General features: G+C 46.8%; 1 protein-coding gene across 1 annotated transcript in view; it reads left to right on the forward strand.

Annotated features, from left to right (window-relative positions):
- The first annotated feature begins 563 nt into the window (after window positions 1-563).
- The window catches only part of LOC144772240 (uncharacterized), a 119,171-nt gene continuing 100,641 nt past the window's right edge, over window positions 564-19,093 (forward strand). Inside the window, exons 1-3 of the mRNA XM_078656409.1 lie at window positions 564-732; window positions 15,253-15,379; window positions 16,344-16,454. Of these exons, the coding sequence (XP_078512535.1) occupies window positions 709-732; window positions 15,253-15,379; window positions 16,344-16,454 (262 nt within the window). The 5' untranslated portion in view covers window positions 564-708. The remainder of the gene's footprint in view (window positions 733-15,252; window positions 15,380-16,343; window positions 16,455-19,093) is intronic.

The raw sequence follows: 19,093 nt of genomic DNA on the forward strand, positions 1-19,093 counted from the left end.
TCTAAAACTGTAAATAAGGACTCGGGGCTTTTTCTAATGACTGCATAAGACATCCACATCTGAATATTTTGGGATTGAATACACAGTCCCTTTCTTAATGTATTCATGTTTTTATTTAAATTGGTGTGACATTGATGAAAGCAGGCACAAGGAAGGCTCCCTGGAGTCACACGGTTAATTGCTTTGAGAGTTGATATCATTTTAACATGCGTTTTACTTGTGCATGAATCTTTTTTTGCAGTTTTATCGAACGCGATGAAAAGTATAAACGCAGCAAATCAACAAAGACAGCACCTGGCACGCACTGCACACTATGAGCAGGAGGTCTTTTGGCAGAGCATGCGCAGTAGAGGGATGTCTTTCACTGAGCATGCGCCGTGGAGGACACACACCTGTTCTTACAATCTTTGCGCATGCGCAGATGAAAATGAACAGAAGATGGTAGCGACACCTCCTGTGCGCATGCTCAGTGAAGCGTCATTGCTTTGCGCCTGCGCATTTTACTCGGTTCCGTTGGGCGGGAGAGTGCGTCATTTCTTTGCGCCTGCGCATTTCACTCGGTTCCGTTGGGCGGGAGAGGGCAGTCTCTGAGGGGAGGGCGCCGGGGCTATTGCTTCAGTTGATGTCGTTGCTGCGGCGTTTATAGGACAGAGAGAGCGAGGTGTGACCCCTGCGTCCAGTGACAGCTCACACCCCACCTGTGAAGGAATGTCGCGCCGGGGCTCGGAAACAGTGAGTAAGAGTGTGTACATTAAACTAAGTATGATGTGAGGAAACCCAGACACTCAAACTCGGCCCAGGACCGGCCAGCAATAGAAGCAGAATTAGAACTTTCCACAAGGGCCCCCAACAAATATCCATGTCAAATTTCCTCACGCATCTGGGGTGATACTAACGCCTTTGGTGTGTTTTTGTTTGTTGTTGGAGTATTAGCAAGGTGTACCCAAACATTTTGCCCTCTTTTCTTGCTTGTAATCTTCATTATCCTTAGTCTCAGTCATTTAATCATGAGGTGAACTTACCTCATGGACAGAACCAAAACCAGGAAGTGGGAGTGGACTTGACCACTTCCCACCCATTGGAGGGGGCAGGAGATCTGTCCTAATATACCAAGTTATCAAATGCAAGTAGAACCAGGGAGGGAGGTCAGTAATGACCCGGACTAAGCATAATTAAGATTACTGGTAAGTAACCAGAACATTATCCCTATGTCCTCGTCCCAGTCATCTTCTCATGAAGAACACCAAATATACTGGCTGAAGAATCACAACCACTCATTATGGTTCCACATAATGTTTATTTGTCTAATACAGAAAAAGAAATCTAAAAAATCAAAACAATGAGCCTTCAAATACCCAATACTGATTCAAAAATTTTGTGACCAAAATAATTTGTTCCCGCACCCTGGCTACCTGTGGCTGTGCAAAAAAGTATGAGGAGTGGCCCAAGTGCCAGCACAGAAAATCTCCATAAAACACTTGAAATCGTTCCAAGACGTAACCTTTCCCATGTCGATCATCCTTGATTACTGGAAGGCTACCCGTTGGCAGACTCCAATGCAACAGAATTAGCTTCCAGAATCCATCTACTAACGGTAGTACTAGAAGCTTTCCTGAAAGAGAGTGTGCGATTCAAATAAATGAAAATGGCTCACTTTACATCCAGTAAATTCAGCAACCTCTCATCTAAAGAAGGATGAGAAAGAAACAAAAATGGATCAGTTCTTAAAATTATACCATCTTCCAAAATGTGTAAACCTGGATATTTACACAACCAGGCTCTGAGTTCCCTTTGCCATCTAGAAGAGGAGATTGCGACCAGAAACACGACCTTTAAGGCCAACCACTTTAATCCCACAATACAGAGAGGTCCAAAAGGAAACTCTTGTAAAGAAGTGAGAACTAACAGAAGATCCCATGGGGGACAAAAGCATCGATTCATAGGTCTGAGGAGTGCAAAACTCTTATGGAGTCGAAACACAAAAATGTCATAATCAGGAAATTACCCAACTGGACTACGAAAGGCCTGAAAAGCAGCCACTTATGCTCTAAATTTAGCGACTTAAATACCTTTATGAAACCCATCAAGGAGGAACTGTAAAACCGTTCCAATTTCACAAGTCGAGTAAAAGTGCAGATTATCATTGTCATTTTTGAAAAATGTTCCAGTGCCTTGAATAACATGAAAACTAGACTGTTGAGTAACCAACGCTGAATGCTCAAAAACCCCTTTCGTCCTCAACCCTTCCCTTTAGATTTCTAGGTCGAAAGAGATAGAGCAGTCTTTATAAATGTCTATTGTTAGTTAATAAAAACCATATCAAAAGGATTATTTCATGTTACATTGTCGGTACAGCACCCATTGAAGACCTCTTTTACTGAGGGATGCAGTTCATTATGCTAGTAAAATAATTTATAAAAGCACGCAGTGCATGTCTGTCACCCATGGATGTAAAAGATTGGTTGCAATACATTTTTTTTTAATATACAACAGTTATAATTGCCTGAGAGAGGATAATAACAGTGCAAAGTTGGGGATCGTTGGTCTGGGGCATGGATAGGAGTTAGTCAGAGCACCATTAGACTAATGGGTGGTTTGTCATTTCGTGCCACTGGATATTGGCAAATATCTTAGTACAGTCAACAGTTATGGAGTTTTTCTACCGGCACCCAAGAAAGGGAAATTAAATAATAAGGACATTGATTAAGATGCTGTAAAAGCTAAAACAGACAAATATCACGTAGGGCAGAGTAGTTATGTACCAATTGACAGTCATTTTGACACAGAGGCTATTGTCCACACCGTATGGCTAGGTGTTTCATGGTTCGATAATTATGACTTTATGAAGCTGCTCGATGCCATGGAAGTTGGTGGATCAGCAATGTAGCAGTGCTTTCAAGGCTTACCGCACCTCAACAGGGATCTTGCATCAGAGTGGAAGAAAACATACCGCAGGGTCCTCCAGGCAGGCACTCAACCCTTTCAAGTGGAAGGTTGGTTTAAGTAAGGCCCTCCTTGCGGCATCTAGAGATGAGAGATGGTCAGTAGCACAGAATGTGTAGTCATAATTCCTGCTTGAAGTTACATAGTCTGCATGCCTCATTGCTACCCGGATTGGCCCATGCCTGGTTCAAATCTGGTTTCTGGTTGAAATCTGGTTGCTGGTTGAAACCAGCAGGCGCATGTACATGATGTCTTTGCACACTCGGCTGTTGAGGGTCTTTGAGAGATGAGGCTGAGGTCTCCTGACCAAGTACGAGGAGTTTAACGGGAGTAGAATCTATGATGATTTTAGAGAGGCAGACTCTTGCTGGAATGAGGCAGAGCGTAACTGCCTGTTGATTGCCCTTTTCCAGGTTAGGTAGGGAAGGGAGTCGAGAGACAGTGCTGGCTCTTCGATTTGAAAAGATTTAAGAGCCTTTGGCGCTTTCAGTATCATTATATAGTAATTCTAGATGTCTGATTCACAGCTTAGCTTTTGCGGACAGGCCGAATTCCAGTCGGATTCTAGATCTGCAGAGGTACCGTGAGAGTGTAAGTATTTTCTTGTAGCCTGAGCACTGTGCCTTCTGTAGACTGATAAAGCAGACGCCAGCAAAGGCCTGATTACCATAATGTAGTTCTAGGAGAAGGGATGCCTTTATGGCTTTAAAAATTGGAACCACAGAAATTCAGTTTCTTTTTGAGGTAGGCTAGACCGTAAATGATGGCGGTGAATTTCTTTTTTTAATGAGCCTTTGTGGGTCGAGGTCTCAGAGAACCAAGCCCTCAGGTAGTTATATTTCGGCGCAGTGTTGATGATCTTGGTCCCCATGCAACGTGGAAGTAGTTTCTCGTTTATATAGTGCCGGAAGATTACAATCTTGGTTTTGTCCTGATTGATCATGAGGAAGTTCCTTTCTATTTACGTGTTTAGACTGCTCAGTGCTCGCTGTAACCTAACTTTAGTGTGATCCGTTATTACAAGGTCGTCAGCATATTGAAAAATGTGTAGAGTCATGTGGCCTAATTGGAGAGGGAAAAACGAACAAGAACCGCTGCACTGCCAATTTGTAATTCTCAGTAATTGGGGTGTTCCAATTTTAAATGATTAAGGGTGCTCAAGAAGGTCGCCTTCTGCCAAGGCGCGTTGGGAATAGAACAGACTGAGATGCCTTGCGTGTGTAAGGGGAGAAACTTGAGCACTCCTGTGTGCAGAATCTAAGGCTGCTAAGGTCATACAATTCAAATGTCCAAACGTAGTCTGGTTGATGTCATCAAGTTTTTAATTAATCCTTGAGTAGAGTCATATTATTTCATATGTTCTATGTGAAATCAGGATTGTGGACAATTCCAAGCTGATTGTACAAACATGATGATTGAAATTACTGCAGTGGCATAACGTTGTGAAAGTCACCCCGATGCATTTCGAGCCTTGGCTCCTCTTCAGGGGGAAATATCTAAGAAATAAATGCAAAATACTAGTTGTAAAACAAGAGCCCGAGATGCAGGACGAGAAGAAACAAAAGTACAAATTATGTAAAAGAAAATCATGCGAGGATAAAGATGCAGTGGTGAATCCGTCAGTAAAAAACGTGAAGTATCAGAGTAACCACTGATTATTAACTTATAAAAAGATTGTGCAACGAGTACTGACGTGCGAGAGCGAATGCCAATGGGCAGCATGTGCATGCTGTTAAATATGAATACATGCAATCTGAAACTATAGTGAGTAAAAATGAAGAAGGGTTGCTGGCAGCATAAACAACGTGCGGAATATGAAGAAAATGGCGTGCCGGTGATAAATAAATACTGTGTCGACTTTAAACATTGTGAACTGGGGTGCACGGATAAACCTCCGGGGTTGTGCGTGCTCAAAGAAATCCGGACGAACAAAGATATGACGGGTGATAAAACCAGCTGTGTAGTGCTTACCATGCCTCTGAGAAAAGAAAAACACTGGTGTGCCGCGACGCGTAGGAGATTGGAGAGGGGCCATATTGCAATTCACCGGGGCTTTGCCCAGAACGGCTGTATATAGATTAATAAGCAGGGGAGCGAGGACACAGTCTTGCTCCAGACCACTTTGGGTGGTAGAGGAGTCAGCGGTAGAGACCCCAGACATATTAAAGGAGGAGGAAAGAGAGGCATTCTTCAGTGAGGCAGCACCCCACTTCAACAGATAGGCATCTCTTGTTACGAAAAGAAGAGGACTTGGTTCCAGTGGAAACCCCCTGAGAATAGACGTGTTTTTAGGTCTCGGCTGGCAAAAGCAGCGTGCGTGCGTTGCTCTCGTCATACGAGAGCTTCTTGTAATCAATACAGATTCCAAACCTCTCGGAGGCGGAGTTGAAGCCCCACCCATCTTCCTCATTCGCTGGCGTCCTCCTGCATGCAGGCTCATGATTAACAAGCATTTGCAATGCAATAGGTCTCGCATTAGGAAAGTTTGAGCTATTAGTATTGTAAATGACAAATTTTTTATTTATGTGTTGGTTTTTGAGAATAGCGAAATGAATAGCTTTGTCATTATAATGCCAATAGTTTTACCTTTCGCAAATGTGACATCTTTAGCATTTGTAATGCAATAGGTGTGGTATTTACATGACTTAGATGTATTGATATTACAAAGAACAATGGCTTTTATTTTTTAAAATAATTAATACTTAAATAAAAGTGATTGTAATTTATAATGGCACTAGCTTAAATGTTTGTAAATAACTTTTGGGAAGATTATGTTCATTGTATTTTATTGTGACGAAAATCCAAGAACAGAAGTGAAATATGAAAAAAATGTTGGTGACATTTGTAATAAAGCGTGAAACATTGAGATAACATATTTGAACCAGTTGTTGCATACCAGACTTCAACATCAGCCAATCGCGTTGATAAAGAGGTTTTAATGCGCACGACTCCAACGATTGCAAGTTGTGTACGATCGAATTTTGAGCAATATGCTCCTGTGACGTGCAGCAAGTTTTCCCTGTTGCAAAACACGATAATGGATGCCTATATAATGCGATATGTAATATTGCTCCGAGCGCAGACGGAACCTATGAACCGCCCGCCACCGCCAGCGAATCCAGCTCAGAGGAGAGGCGGCCGCTGTGACCGCGACGGCTGGGACACGCTAGTAGCCAGAAGGAGGCGTGCTCGCGACAGGCTGGGGAGCGCGCGCACAAGTTTTTTTTAATTTTATTTATCTAAACTTGTATTGCACACAGCTACCCTCAATGCGTTTCCCGGCGCCAGGGACAGACAAGAGAAGAAAGCAAGCAAAAGCCCAAACAGAACAGACAATGCAGAAGAATCAATTAAACAAAAAAGTCTTTAATTTTTTCCGGAATGAGAGGAGATCAGTCTCGGCTTTCAGAGCCGGCGGAAGAGCATTCCACATCTTTGGACCAAGATAAGAAAACGAGCGGCCGCCCATTTTGGCCAGTTTAATTCTAGGGACCAAGAAATTGCCACTGGTGGAAGATCTTAAATTACGACCAGGCTCATAGACTTGAACCAGGTTCTGCATGTATTTAGGAGCAGAACCCTGCCGAATTTTAAAGAGAAGGCATAAGGTTTTAAATTGTACGCGGTTCGAGACCTTAAGCCAATGAAGGTCACACAGAGCCTTAGCTGCGGAAGATCTCCGGGGTACATTGCACAATAAACGAGCTGACGAGTTTTGCACCACCTGGAGTTTGTTTATTGTGGCCTTATCGGCCCCAAGATAAAGCACATTCCCATAGTCGATGCGGGAGATCACAAGAGCCTGGACGACAGTTCTCCGAGTAGAGCAAGGTAACATCCATAAGATCTTCTGCAACCATCTTAAGGTGGAGAAACAGATTGCAGCGACCTTTGTTACCTGCTGTCTCATTGAGAGCTTATCGTCGATAAGGAAGCCGAGGTTGCGGGCTACGGCGGTTGGATTCGGCAGAGGACCCATATCGCAGGGCCAATGTCGAGGGCCACACAGATCTTTATTCTTGCCCAAAATAACAACCTCTGTCTTATCACCGTTGAGCTTGAGCAGATGGTCGTGCATCCAGGCAGCAACGCGTGATAGGCCAGACTTCAAAGCAGAGACCTCATGGCCCTCACTGCTAGAAAGAGAGAACACAATCTGCGTGTCGTCAGCATACGAATAGATTGTTAAGCCGGCGTCCTCCACGATGGTGGCAAGGGGTCTGATATAGATATTAAACAGCAGAGGGCTGAGAATCGACCCCTGGGGGACGCCGTATGCTGATGAGTAGACAGCAGATTCAGCTTCTGTCGAAAACACCTGAAAGGTGCGTCCGCCTAAGAAGGAGGCAATCCAGGCCAGCGCAGATCCAGCAACACCAAGGGAGCGGAGAGAGTCAAGAAGGATGGAATGAGACACGGTATCGAACGCTGCACTCAAATCCAACAGGATGAGTGCAAAGGTCTCCTCACGATCGATACCGTGCCGAAGCCTCTCCGTCACCCAAGGAGTGCGGATTCAGTGGAATAATGTGCGCGAAACCCGGATTGGGACGGATGGAGATATCCCACATTTTCGACAAACGAATTAAGCTGGGTGTTCACATGTCGTTCTAAAATTTTAGAACATGCAGGCAGCAGGGATATGGGCCTAAAATGTTCCAGGCAGCGACAGAGGCCTGGCGCGCACCACCTCCCTGTGCCGTGTCGCGCGCCGTGGGTCTCGTCCCCTTTTCCTCTTCCCAGTGTGTGCACCGCGGGGGCCTGTTTCCTACGCTGAGGGCCTGCAACCGCCGCTCCCTGCGATGTTGGCGGAGGCTGGCGTAAGTACCGATTGTATGGCAGATCTCCCGATGCATGGGGCGGGGGGGTGTGTCTGTGCGTGCAGGGGGGTTAGGGGGCGGCGGCGTGTGTATGCGTGCCTGTCTGTATGTGTGTGTGTGGTGAGGGGCGGCAGCGTGTGTACGTGTGCCTGTGTGTATGTGTGTGTGCAGGGGTGTGGGGGCTGGCTGTGTGCGCACGGGAATGTGAGGCACGAGAGGGGCACGGCGCCGTGCGCGCCCTCGAGGTGAAATCTGCGCTCGTGCCCCTCTCGTGTCTACATTCCCAAATACGGGCAGCAATAGGTCTCGAGCAGACTCTGCTCGACCGAAAAAGGAGGGGATTGGATCTCTCACTTGCGGCGTTACACACTGCCTTTCATTAGTTACCACACACTATATTTTTCACACACAGCTCTGTATGCCAATTAGGTTGGAGCAAAAGCCAGCGGAAGCGCAAGCCGAATGGGGGAGATTACCTGCATCCAATGGCTCACATGAAAAGCTATGTCAGCTGAAAATGCTTCTTGGAAGTGGTGCGTATGCCCAGCGCGGTGGAGCTGTACATCCCCAAGTTTGTCCTGCAGCTTGTGCCGGCTACCTGCATTCGCAAAACCAGAGCAGCGTGCGGTGCCTTCCGCAGTACACTGCCACGAGTGCTGCGGCGCACTTCACAACTCCGCACTGCACGCAAGGGATTTGTTGTGGAAACGTAACGTTTTGTATGTATTACTATCTATTATCACGCGATCAGTGCTTCACACATAGAATGTGCCTGGGACAGTATTTCCGGGTGAGGCGAATTGTTGATTAGTTGGGTTTTTTTGCACGCATTAATTCAACTTAATATTTTGTGTAGCGCTTTATTCTGCACATGGAGCTCCTCACGGCATACAGCGCTCTATTTTTAGGAAACAGACCTCTCTTTTTTTTGTCTAAATAGTGTTCTTAAACTGCGCCATGTTTGCTATTTGAAGATTTGCTTTTCCATTATAAATCTCGGACTGCAAGCACTCGAATGAGATTTTTATTTTTAAACAGCCTTCGGCGTTTCCAAATGTTGCCATGTGTCGCTTGCATGGCTCTGTTAATTCTGTTCTTAACTTTTGCGTCCAGTGTACAACCAAGTGTTGGTAAAGCTTCTGGATGAATGAACAGGCTCGCACAGAGCAGCTGTTTGAACCAGATCGACCCTCTGGGCACATGCAAATGAGTCTGGATTGTAATGTTTACAAGGCCTGTATGTATACGCTGGTCTGTTCACACGGCCTTTGGCCAAATGTCTTTTTTTTCCATGTTTCTTCCGTAGCTTACTAGTGATGTTAATAAGAGTGTATGGATGCATTTTACAGCTTTTTAAATACATTATTTTGTAAAGTTCTTTCATATTATTTAAATTAATTAGCATATACTTAAACCCTCTCTGATTTGTGACTGCGTGTGCTGTTTACAACAGGCGCAAGCAACTTATAATATCTACGCATTTTTTACTGTTTCTCCTGTTTTTGTGATTTAATTCACTTAAACGTGCTTCGCTCCAACACTGTTCAACAGGCACATTTTGGGTCGGAAAGATTGGAAAATTAGCATAGTTTCTGGAAATGTTAAAAGGGGAAAAAAAGCATTTAAATGGACATTTTAGAATGGGCCAGTATCGAGTTGTCCACACAGGCACGTCAGAGGGTCCGAGGCTGGTAACTTGGTGGCATTTATTTAGGGGTCCGGTTGTTATGACTGGTCTCTTGTCATGGGACTGTGAAAGATTGTTCTGTGGAGAGTCAATGTAGAGAGCCAGTGTGGGCACCAGGACTGTGTCTGGCAGGGTGCCATGCATTATGGCCCTGGCTTGTGTGGGTAGGGTTTGCTTCCCAGCATGGGTGGGAGGGAGAGGGGGGCAGGCAGCTCTCTGCTGTTTTATTTTCAAGGTCTTATGGTTTCACTTCCTTTTGGATCTTTCCTTTTGTTTGGGCTCTGTGATGGAATTAGTTCTTACCCCCTCCCCCCATGCCCTCTTAGGCTGGGCCAGCCATGTGTAGAATGTGTCAGCCCTGAGACCCACTGAGGGTGCAGCAGGCAGAATGTAACAAGCCACTGCAAGCTTATTTGTCCCCAGGAGCCATTCTCCTGATTAGGGGCAGCGTTAGCGGCACCTGTTATTTTACAGCGCCTGGAGACGCCACAGCTGCGAGAGCAGGCGCTATGTAAATCCTGTTGTTGTATGGTCCTAACAGATTTCTCTACTCCTATGCCTAAATTGCATATATCATTTCTGGCCTATTTTCCTTTATTTTTTTCACTCTCTTCGTTACATTTGGTTGAAAAGTGCTAATTTTATCTTTGGTGAGGGCTTGGATTTGATCCTCCGGGTGTTTAGTCGCAGACCCGTCGTAGCTCTTAACTTTGTCAGCAATGTTTCTCACTTCTGCCCTGTGTAGATTCACATCCATCGTGACTGTGTCCAGTTTCGGTTCCAACATGCCTCTGCGATCTCGTATTGCTGCCATTATTTCTCTGTACGTGGGCTCTTCAGCCATGTGGTGGAGGCTGCGCAATCTCCCACCGAGGGGGTGGGGTGTCTCCCTGGGCCAACATTGTATTGGTGTACTTGTCCAGCTTGTTGGATTGCATTCATTTGATGCCACAGTTCCTGACCATTACCTTGTGCCCTTGATGACCGGCTGGTCCTCCCAGCTCCCCCTTCAAGGCTTCCCCACCGACAGTGCCAGCACCCCACGACAGTCTGCTTCAGTGGATCTGGCCCTTCTGCCGCAGACTCCAGTACCTCCCAATCGGCTCCGCAGATCTACAGTGGTCAGTTCTCAGATAGGGAGGAGGCAGGCAACCGACGTGTGACTCAGCCCGCAGGGCCCAGTTTGAACAAATTTGCCGCTTTGTTACGCAGCAGGGACACGCGGCCGCCTGGTGGAACCGCAGACCACCTCACTCCTCTGATCCCCTGCTTTATTGATTGATTGATTGCTCAGTCGTATCGTCAGGAACGGACTTTGAGATCTAACTATCAATGTCTACTCTGTGTCCCTCGCTATGTTAAGTTTCGACATTGGCGATGGTCTTTCGCGTTCAGGACCCCCAGCCTGTGCAACTCCCCGCCACCTCATTTGTGCCAGATAGAGTCGTAACAAGAGTTCAGGAAGACTCTAAAAACCTGGCTCTTTAGTCAAGGGTAGCTCCAGGCGTTGGCTAGTTGTCTTCTGCAGTCTCCGCGTAGCACCGGGACACCTCTATTTGAGGTACCTGTGCGCTCTATAAATGCCTTATTGATAGATCCCCACCTCCATGTGTGGCCTGGCTTATAACTTTGGCAACACTGTCTCTCCCTGGGGTCCACAGGCTTCAAGAACAGCTCTCTCTGGGTCTCCGCTACGAGGTTTCGAGTCCCCCCACCTCCGATGGTCACAGGAGCTTCAGGAGAAATGTACCCACCCTCCCCCCTGCCGCGGAGGCCCTGCTGAAGCAGCGCTGCCCCTGCCTGTGGTCAAAAGGAGCTGGAGCGGGGATAAAGAGGGTGTGGCGGGGAGAGGATCCTGGTAGGAAATTGAATAGAGAAGGGGGGGGGTCTCATCTGGCGTGCACCGCCCCCGTGAGGATTTTGGGACTTTCAGATCAGGCTGCAGCACTTTCCTCCAAGCCGGCCACTCCCCACCTCTCGCCTCCCAGGTCTCTGTTCCTCCGCGATCTACACCCACAGGCTGCCAGAACAGCCTGTGTTGGGCTCTCACCATGAGGCCTCAGACGCCACACTCCTCCAACGGCCGCCGGAACTTCAAGAGAAACGCCGGGCCCCTCGGAGGCAGGAAATCTTCTCTTCTGTCTGCAACATCATCTGGTGCTAACAGTGAAACACAGTGCTTCGGAGCTAGAATTTGTGCCGCCTGAGCCCTTTTTCTGCGGGTCATTAATGACTGCAATCTATCCTGCAAGATTGCCTTTTAGTCGTCCCATACCACCCCCAAAAAATCGACCGAGTACTCATTTTGCTCAGAGCAGACATTGGAGTCTACGTGCATCGGAGTCACCATGTCCTGGTGCTGTAGTTCCTAGGCATTAAGGTGACTCTTGGGCTATCATCTTTCCTATTACCTCCTAAAGTGACCAGCATCGGGAGTGGTCCAAGATCCCTCTCACCAAGTATTCTGCCCCCTCTATCATCAGTGCCATCCTGGTGGGACTGAATAAATAGTGCAATCTAGAGAATGATATGTGAGCCTAGAGTAAAAGGACTACACTACTTCATTCAGGTGTTTTAGTCTGCATATGTCCACAAGTCCCAGCACAATGGTGAATTATGCTAGTGGTGTACGATGGGATTTCCCCTTGATCCCCAGTCGTGATCTGTGCCGTGCCGGCATCAGAACTTCATTCCAACCACCCCCCACCAATAGCACAGTATTCCCAGCCTCCAGCAATATTTGGCCTACCTTTTCGAGTGCCCCCTTTTGCGACCAAGGGGCATAGGCATTAATGGACGTGAAGGCTTGGGTTCCCGATGTCCCCTGTATTCAGTGCTCCATTCCATGGGGGTCCAGCCACTTGTGTCTGACCCTAAAAGGGGGGGGTTCTTTTTGGCCAGACTGGCCACCCCTCTGGAGCCTTTGAAGAACCCTTTATGGCCAAATGACAAACAATTAAGTCAATAACAACAACATGGTGATCCTGACCGTGTAAGACAGGCAGACAACTCCCCCTCCCTTACTTATAAAGGGAGGAGAGGACCTTTAGGAGAAATACCTACCACTGGTCTACACCTACCACTGGCATACACCTATCTCTACACCCCTCTCAAGTTCACTCATGAGAGAACTAACACTCCTCCTCTCCCACCCCCAGGCCCCCCAAACATCAAAATCCAGATCCACGGTCCACTCTGGATACTAGTAGGCGCTTGTAAAGGACTCAGGAGGAAAGGGCAGGAGTCGGGTTGTGGTCAAAGATGGCTTTATTGAGGCAAAGAGAAAGTCAGTACAGGTTTTTCGGTGGTGTAGAGGTCGGCGTGGGGAATCGGCTCCTGCTACGTCTTCGGACTCTGGACTTGGGTGCCTTGGCTCTCCTTAGTCCCTCCGGGCTTTCCCTCTTCAGGGGCTTGTTGACGTCTGTGATGGCGCCCGGTCACCGATAACCAAAAGAAAGAGAAGGGAAGTGTCAGGGAAATGCTCTTGAACACAACAGTGCTAGGAATGGGGAGTGAGGGAGTATCCTTAGTGCAACACACAGGGCTCTCAAGCGGTGAGGGGCAGTGCTCAAGGGTAGGGCCACCGAGTTTGAACAGGAATCCCACTCACTCGTCAGACCCGCCCTTCCTTCCGACCCAACCCGCAACTCTCCTCCGTACCTGGGCTAGCCACACACCTCCCCCGGGTGAGTGGCTGGGCGAAGCGCCGTGTCGGTGGCCTCCAGGCGTCTCCTCCGTCGATGGTACGTCTCTCTCTCTTCCGATGTCCTCCTCCGGTCTCTCACTCTTCTCCTCGCAGCTCTCTTCTCTCGCCTCCTTCTCCGTTCTCCAACCTCCGGTGAACAAGCACACCCTCTCGGACTCAACTTCCGCATTTGACGCCGTGGCGTCCCTGGGAGGCCCCGCCCACTCGTCCGAGGGCTGCCAGTTAAAGGGCCAGTGTTCTTCGTCGTCCTCGGTATCCCTGGCAACCTCGTAGTCGAAAGAGGGGAGTTCCTTCTGTACTGGGGAACAAGCAGGGGGTAAACGGTGAAGGTCCTTATGCACAGTCTCTGTATCAGTACTTGGCAGGGCGGGCATCGCCACCCCGCTACAGCGCTCCACTCCAGCAGTAAGCAGTTAATATACAGACTGTTCATAGTAGCCCCTCTGCAGTCATGGAGTTCACCTCTGGCCCCGGGCCAAAGGTATCTAGTCTGGATTCCACCTAAGACTCAGAGGTGGTATGGGAGGCATCTGGGCTGGGCACCAACGTCGAGTCCTGGGAATCACAGATACTCTCCACAGCTGCCACCACCTTGGCCCTCTCTGATCTCACCTGTGACGTCGAGGGTTGGCTGCCCAACTGTGAGGTTGTTCTTCGATGTCACCTATGTAGCCTCTTGCCAGCTTGTTTCTAAACCATTCTCCACCTATGGCAACTCCCTCAAATTTCGCCCATTGACAGGCTTCTACCAACATTGTAATGAAGTATGTTGATTACGCACAGATTAGCCGGGCATAGGAGTATGTAGTGCAGGCCCAGTTGCCTCAGTTTTCCCTTCGTAGATGTTAGTGATGAGCCACTCTTTCAGGAGGAGCACACCGATTGACCCTCAGTTTTCTTGAGGAGGCCTGTTATTTGGATGTTTTTGCGGCATGAGCAGTCCTCATTACTGGAGCCTCTCCATGGTAGCAACCAAGTCCTGAAGTCTGACCTTCGTCCCCCCATATCCGGAGTCAAGTGATCCCATGGTTCCTTCCATCACAGTGACTCTGGCGGGCAGTTTCCTATGGTCCAGTCTGAGCAGCCCCAGGTCAGGTGCCATAGCATCAGTTTTTGGACCTGATTTAGATTTCAGCAGATGGGTTCCTCCGTCACAATGGTAACAGATATACCGTCAGCCCAAAGGGTCTTTCGGCGGAAGGGATATCCGTCATTGTTGTGACGGAGTAACCTGTCCACCGAAATGTAAATCAACCCCTTTGTTTTAAGGGAGTTTTTAGGTCTGTAATTGCACCCAGGATCTTCTCCAGCTGGTCTGCCTGGTTCACCAGGGCACCCCCCAGGGCACCAGTGAGGGCTCTTCTCAGTCATGTATCCCCTGCCAGTGGTGATGCTGGGGCCCTTTGACCAGCTGCACTTTATCTTTATCTGACCTTGACTTGACCATTGTCCGGCTGTGTCGCAGGGGGTCAGGCTCCCACTGTTCAGTCTCTTTTGGGTGCCAAGCCCAGTGCCTCCGAGACCATAGGCTTGCTGAAGCCCATCACCTCATGCCACACAAGTGTTGGCGGGCTTCGTCCGTCTTGGCGGTCATTTATAAATCTGGTGGGCGGAGTATTCTCGGCCTGGCCGATGTAAAGTCCTCCCCCAGGCCAATGGAGATTACTCCATCTGCCAGAATATAAACCTGGCCCTCAGTTCGCATAACTCCATATGTATTCACAATCTGTATTAGCCATTTTTCTTTCGGCATTTTTTATCTGTCATGCAGTGTAGTACGCTAAATTGGTATCACAGTGCCGTATAAACCCTGCAGTGAAACATATTTAAGTAAACAAATGGGCTCGCATGAGGAATATCTTCATGTGGACTTTGGGGTTTTATTCTGGTCATACCAGCCAGGTGTTGATAGGGTGGAGGACATACACACCATATCTCCTGTGGCACTGTGGGCGTTGTACTGCATTCCTGGACCTCTGTGACCCAAGACCTAGAGGTTTAAATACTCTTTGTTACAGGAGCAGGTTTTGTTCTATATCATGCCTGACTGTTCATTGTGAATATGACATCAATGTGTGTTATCACAATTCTTTTAGATGCTGCTTACATTCCAGGATGCAGTTGCTAGTTTCTCACAACAAGAGCGGGAGCTGTTACTCAACTGGCAAAAGGATCTTTATGAAAGTCTGATGAAAGAAATTCACCAAGTCTTGATGTCACTCGGTAAAGTTACAGTGACTTAACGTTTGCTCAGCCTATAAATTACTTAACTGTTTGCCTTATTTTGTTGTCTCATGAGTTTGAAAATAATATTTTGCATGTCCCTTCACTATTTGAGTTGTCATTGGGCTTGCGTTTTGTTTATTTGATTTTAGATACACAAGACAAGAAGTACTCTGGTGAGGTAGTGTGGGGTTAGGATGGGAAACCACTATCTATGCATTGAACTTGTGATTAAAGGCGAGAGACATTCAGTTAAGAGTTAGCATCATAAGTAGTTTTTGTCAGATTTGTTCTTTTGCCCACTGTTAAGAGGACTTATAACACTGGAAGATATTATAGCAACTCTGCCATGTTGGAATAAAGTAAAGGATTTTTTTGCCATTCACAGCTCATTTTTGTCTAAGGGCTCGTTAAATTTACTTTGGGCTTGCTTGGCGAGCTAGAATGGAGGTAGGATAGCAGCTCACTACCTATGCCTTGTGCTTCTGATGTTATGCAAGTGGTAATCTATTAATATCAAACCCAAATATTTTGTCCGCTTAGTTCTTTTGTCATCTGCTGGGAAGGGGGTCTATCCTAACCTTGTCAGACGCCATGGCTAGCAGCTCTATCTTATTTGGGTTAAATATGAGGACATTTGTTGCCACCCATGTCTCATTTTCTTTAAGGACTCTTCTAGTTCTCTCCAGCGAATAGCCTTCTATACCGACACACTTGCATGCTGGAGCCCCAACAAACCTCCCTGACTTAAGGACACTAGTAAAGATCCCACCTCTTCTCCTTATCTGCTCCTGTTGTACACTACTCATGCCTTTCAAAACTCAGGCCCGCTAGCATCCCTGAACATCAGCACAGTAGCTGCTACCTCATTAACCCTGTCACAGATTCTGCCTTCACCAGAGAGATAGCAGATAATTGGTGCAACTACAGATCACTTACATGTTCCCTTATTTGTTTTGAACAGGTCCTGTGATTGCTGCCACAGTCTTTTCGTTAAGAGCGAAAGAAAATTATGGGCTGTACCCTGTGGATGTTGGGGACCCTGACAAAAGTCAAAGTGCTGACCATTCCCCAAGTGAGTGTGAAGGGTAAACATATTTCTTCATTAATTCTTTTTGCAAAGTCACAAATGTGTAGCAGTGCTTCTCCAGTATTGGATCTTTCATAGATTCACATGCTTGAATCATCCCTGTCATCGTAGTGGGAGTCCCACGGTATACATATGAAAGCAGTAGATAATACTACCATAGGCTACAATGCAATGAACAGTCACTGCAATAGCCTATCCATTTTCCTTTGGAAAAAAGAAACAAACTTAAGTAGCAGCAAATCACGTGACTCCACCCTCTAGAACAATCCCAAGAGAGGCTAGGTTCCTCAGATTTTCTACTGCACGTCGTGTAAAAGGGAGTCTCCCTGGGCTCTGCTCAGTTTCTTCTTCAGTTTTCCAGATTTCAACTCAAAATGTCGGATTCTTCAAAAGAAAGGTCTCTTCAGGTCGTGTGGAGCATGCGGTAAGAAGAGACTGCATGCTGAGGATCCCCATAAGAACTGCATCTTTTGTCGCTACCCTCAACATAAGATTTGTAGGACTTTTTCAACCAAAACCCTTAAGGACAGAGAGGATATGTTGTTGATTTGGTTTCAGAGACTGAAAAATACATCTCAAGTCGTCTCTGAGGATAAGAAGAGCTCTATCTCACAGGCTTCTCAGGAAATCATGAATCTCCTGAAATTTCCAAGAAACAGGCTTCTAAAAAGTCTTGACCAGAGGATGCTGATACCTCACTAAAAGGAAATCATTAATTTCCTACTGAGGAGAAACACCATAACATAAACTATTTTCAGAACCATAAATGAAGATTACACTCACTAGAAAGCTTATATCATCAACGGCGTTTTCATCTGGACCTCCGTCAACACAAAAATTACCATCTGAGTGCATTTCACCGACCTAGTCGTTGAAAACGACATCGTCGGCGACGGATACGACTATTTGTATTTGCTGTGCGTCATGTGTGCTTTAACTTTAACAATGGTTGCCCCCACACAGTACTCGCGGGGCGCCCGTTTTTTCTTTTGAGAATCTGGTCACCCTACATTATACCCTATCAAAATGTGCCGCACTAAGCCGCATAGTATCTAAATGTTAAGAAACACTGTCTTACAATATTGAAAATGTTTTTGGAACAACTCCTCTCTGAATAGCCCTAACTTTTCACCCTCAAATTGAGCCAGGTGGCTCCACAAGTTGCCTGTTGTAAAGCGCCTCAATGCATCGCCAGGAAAAGTAACCACTATATGAATTCATTTACAATAAAATATAAAATGAGATTTGAACGTTTCTTTTCCCTGTAGCACTTAGTGCTTTCACACACTCCATGAAGGTTTATTATTAATCATAATATACCTCGGCGTGTTCTCCTTCATAAAGTGTCAGACTCTTCTATGTCTTTAGCACCGATGTGCGTAATTCTTTTGTAACCAGTTTGGAATCAGGTCTCACTTAACAGTACAGCAGCTTTGGATTGCCTGAGAGGCAAACAAGATGGCGGCAACCATGGTGGAGCATGTTGTGGCAGACGCTTAAGCTTTTTTAAGAGGTGCCACGCTGTAGGCATGGGGGTGTTCTTTGAGGTGACACCTTCATTGGAATACTGATGACTTGTCTTTCGGAGACTGTCAGATTTCCTTTACCTGCAAGGTGTGAGGAAGCCCAGCAATAATCTGTGAGGATGTCCTCTGTGGGGCAGAGCAATCTCAAACCTTACTGTGCCCTGGGAGCCCGCACATACCTTCACTGTCCGTGAGCTCTAATGTAGTCTGCCAGAGTCCCTGCAATTTGTGTGGATCCCTCCACCATGAGTTTGTGCGCAGTTAATTATCCCTACAGTCTGAGAATGTCTTCTCAGCCTCTGAAGAGTAGTGCGTTGCAGCATCTGGGTATTGCTCTTGCAGTCGTCAGGCTCCCCACCATCTCTAATAAATCGACCACCACACTCTGCCATTAGTCCACTACACTCTGTGGTGTAGAATCCCCTTTTGGTGTCGTCTGCGAGCAACTATAAGGTTATCAAGTGACTCCTACCTGCGGAGGCGTTGTGTTACGGTCCTGGTCATTACAATGAAGTGCATTCTGGTAGTTGTAGCCTGGGTTCACATAAATTGAACCAATCTGATCACAGCTCTGAGCTGTAGTATTGAATATTGTGGACTTGATGACATGGCTTCATCTGGTACCTTTACTTTAAAGAGCCCCATGGCATTCTTGGGAAGCCTCTTTCCCTAAAGTCGCTTTGTCGCTTGTCTGTCTTTGCCGGCCACCCTTCTCCAACCTTTAAGGAGCCTCCGGCATTCTCTTTGTGTTTCCCCTGCTTTTTATGATGATCACCTGCATTTTGTGACAAGTCCCTCCACCAGAACAGCGTTTAACAAGACTCTATCCTGCAGCCTGTGAGAAGACCCCCATGCATATTGTCAGTAGTGCCCTAGCAGTTTGAGTGTTTGTTTTCGAGTCCGTGGCTCCCAGTAATGACAACTTGGGAAGGTACAGGCTGGAAGACAAAGTGTTATGACTTAATTTTGATAAACGTTGGATTAAGAGTGATTTTAAGCACACCGCACCTTTGCTGTTTTTGTAATTTGGTAATACTTTTATAAGCTGAATATATTTGATGAATATGTATAATTTATTACAGTCCTCAGGACTTTTAA

This window comes from Lissotriton helveticus, chromosome 8 (assembly GCF_964261635.1).
Source record: "Lissotriton helveticus chromosome 8, aLisHel1.1, whole genome shotgun sequence".
In the NCBI taxonomy this organism is placed as follows: Eukaryota; Metazoa; Chordata; class Amphibia; order Caudata; family Salamandridae; genus Lissotriton; species Lissotriton helveticus.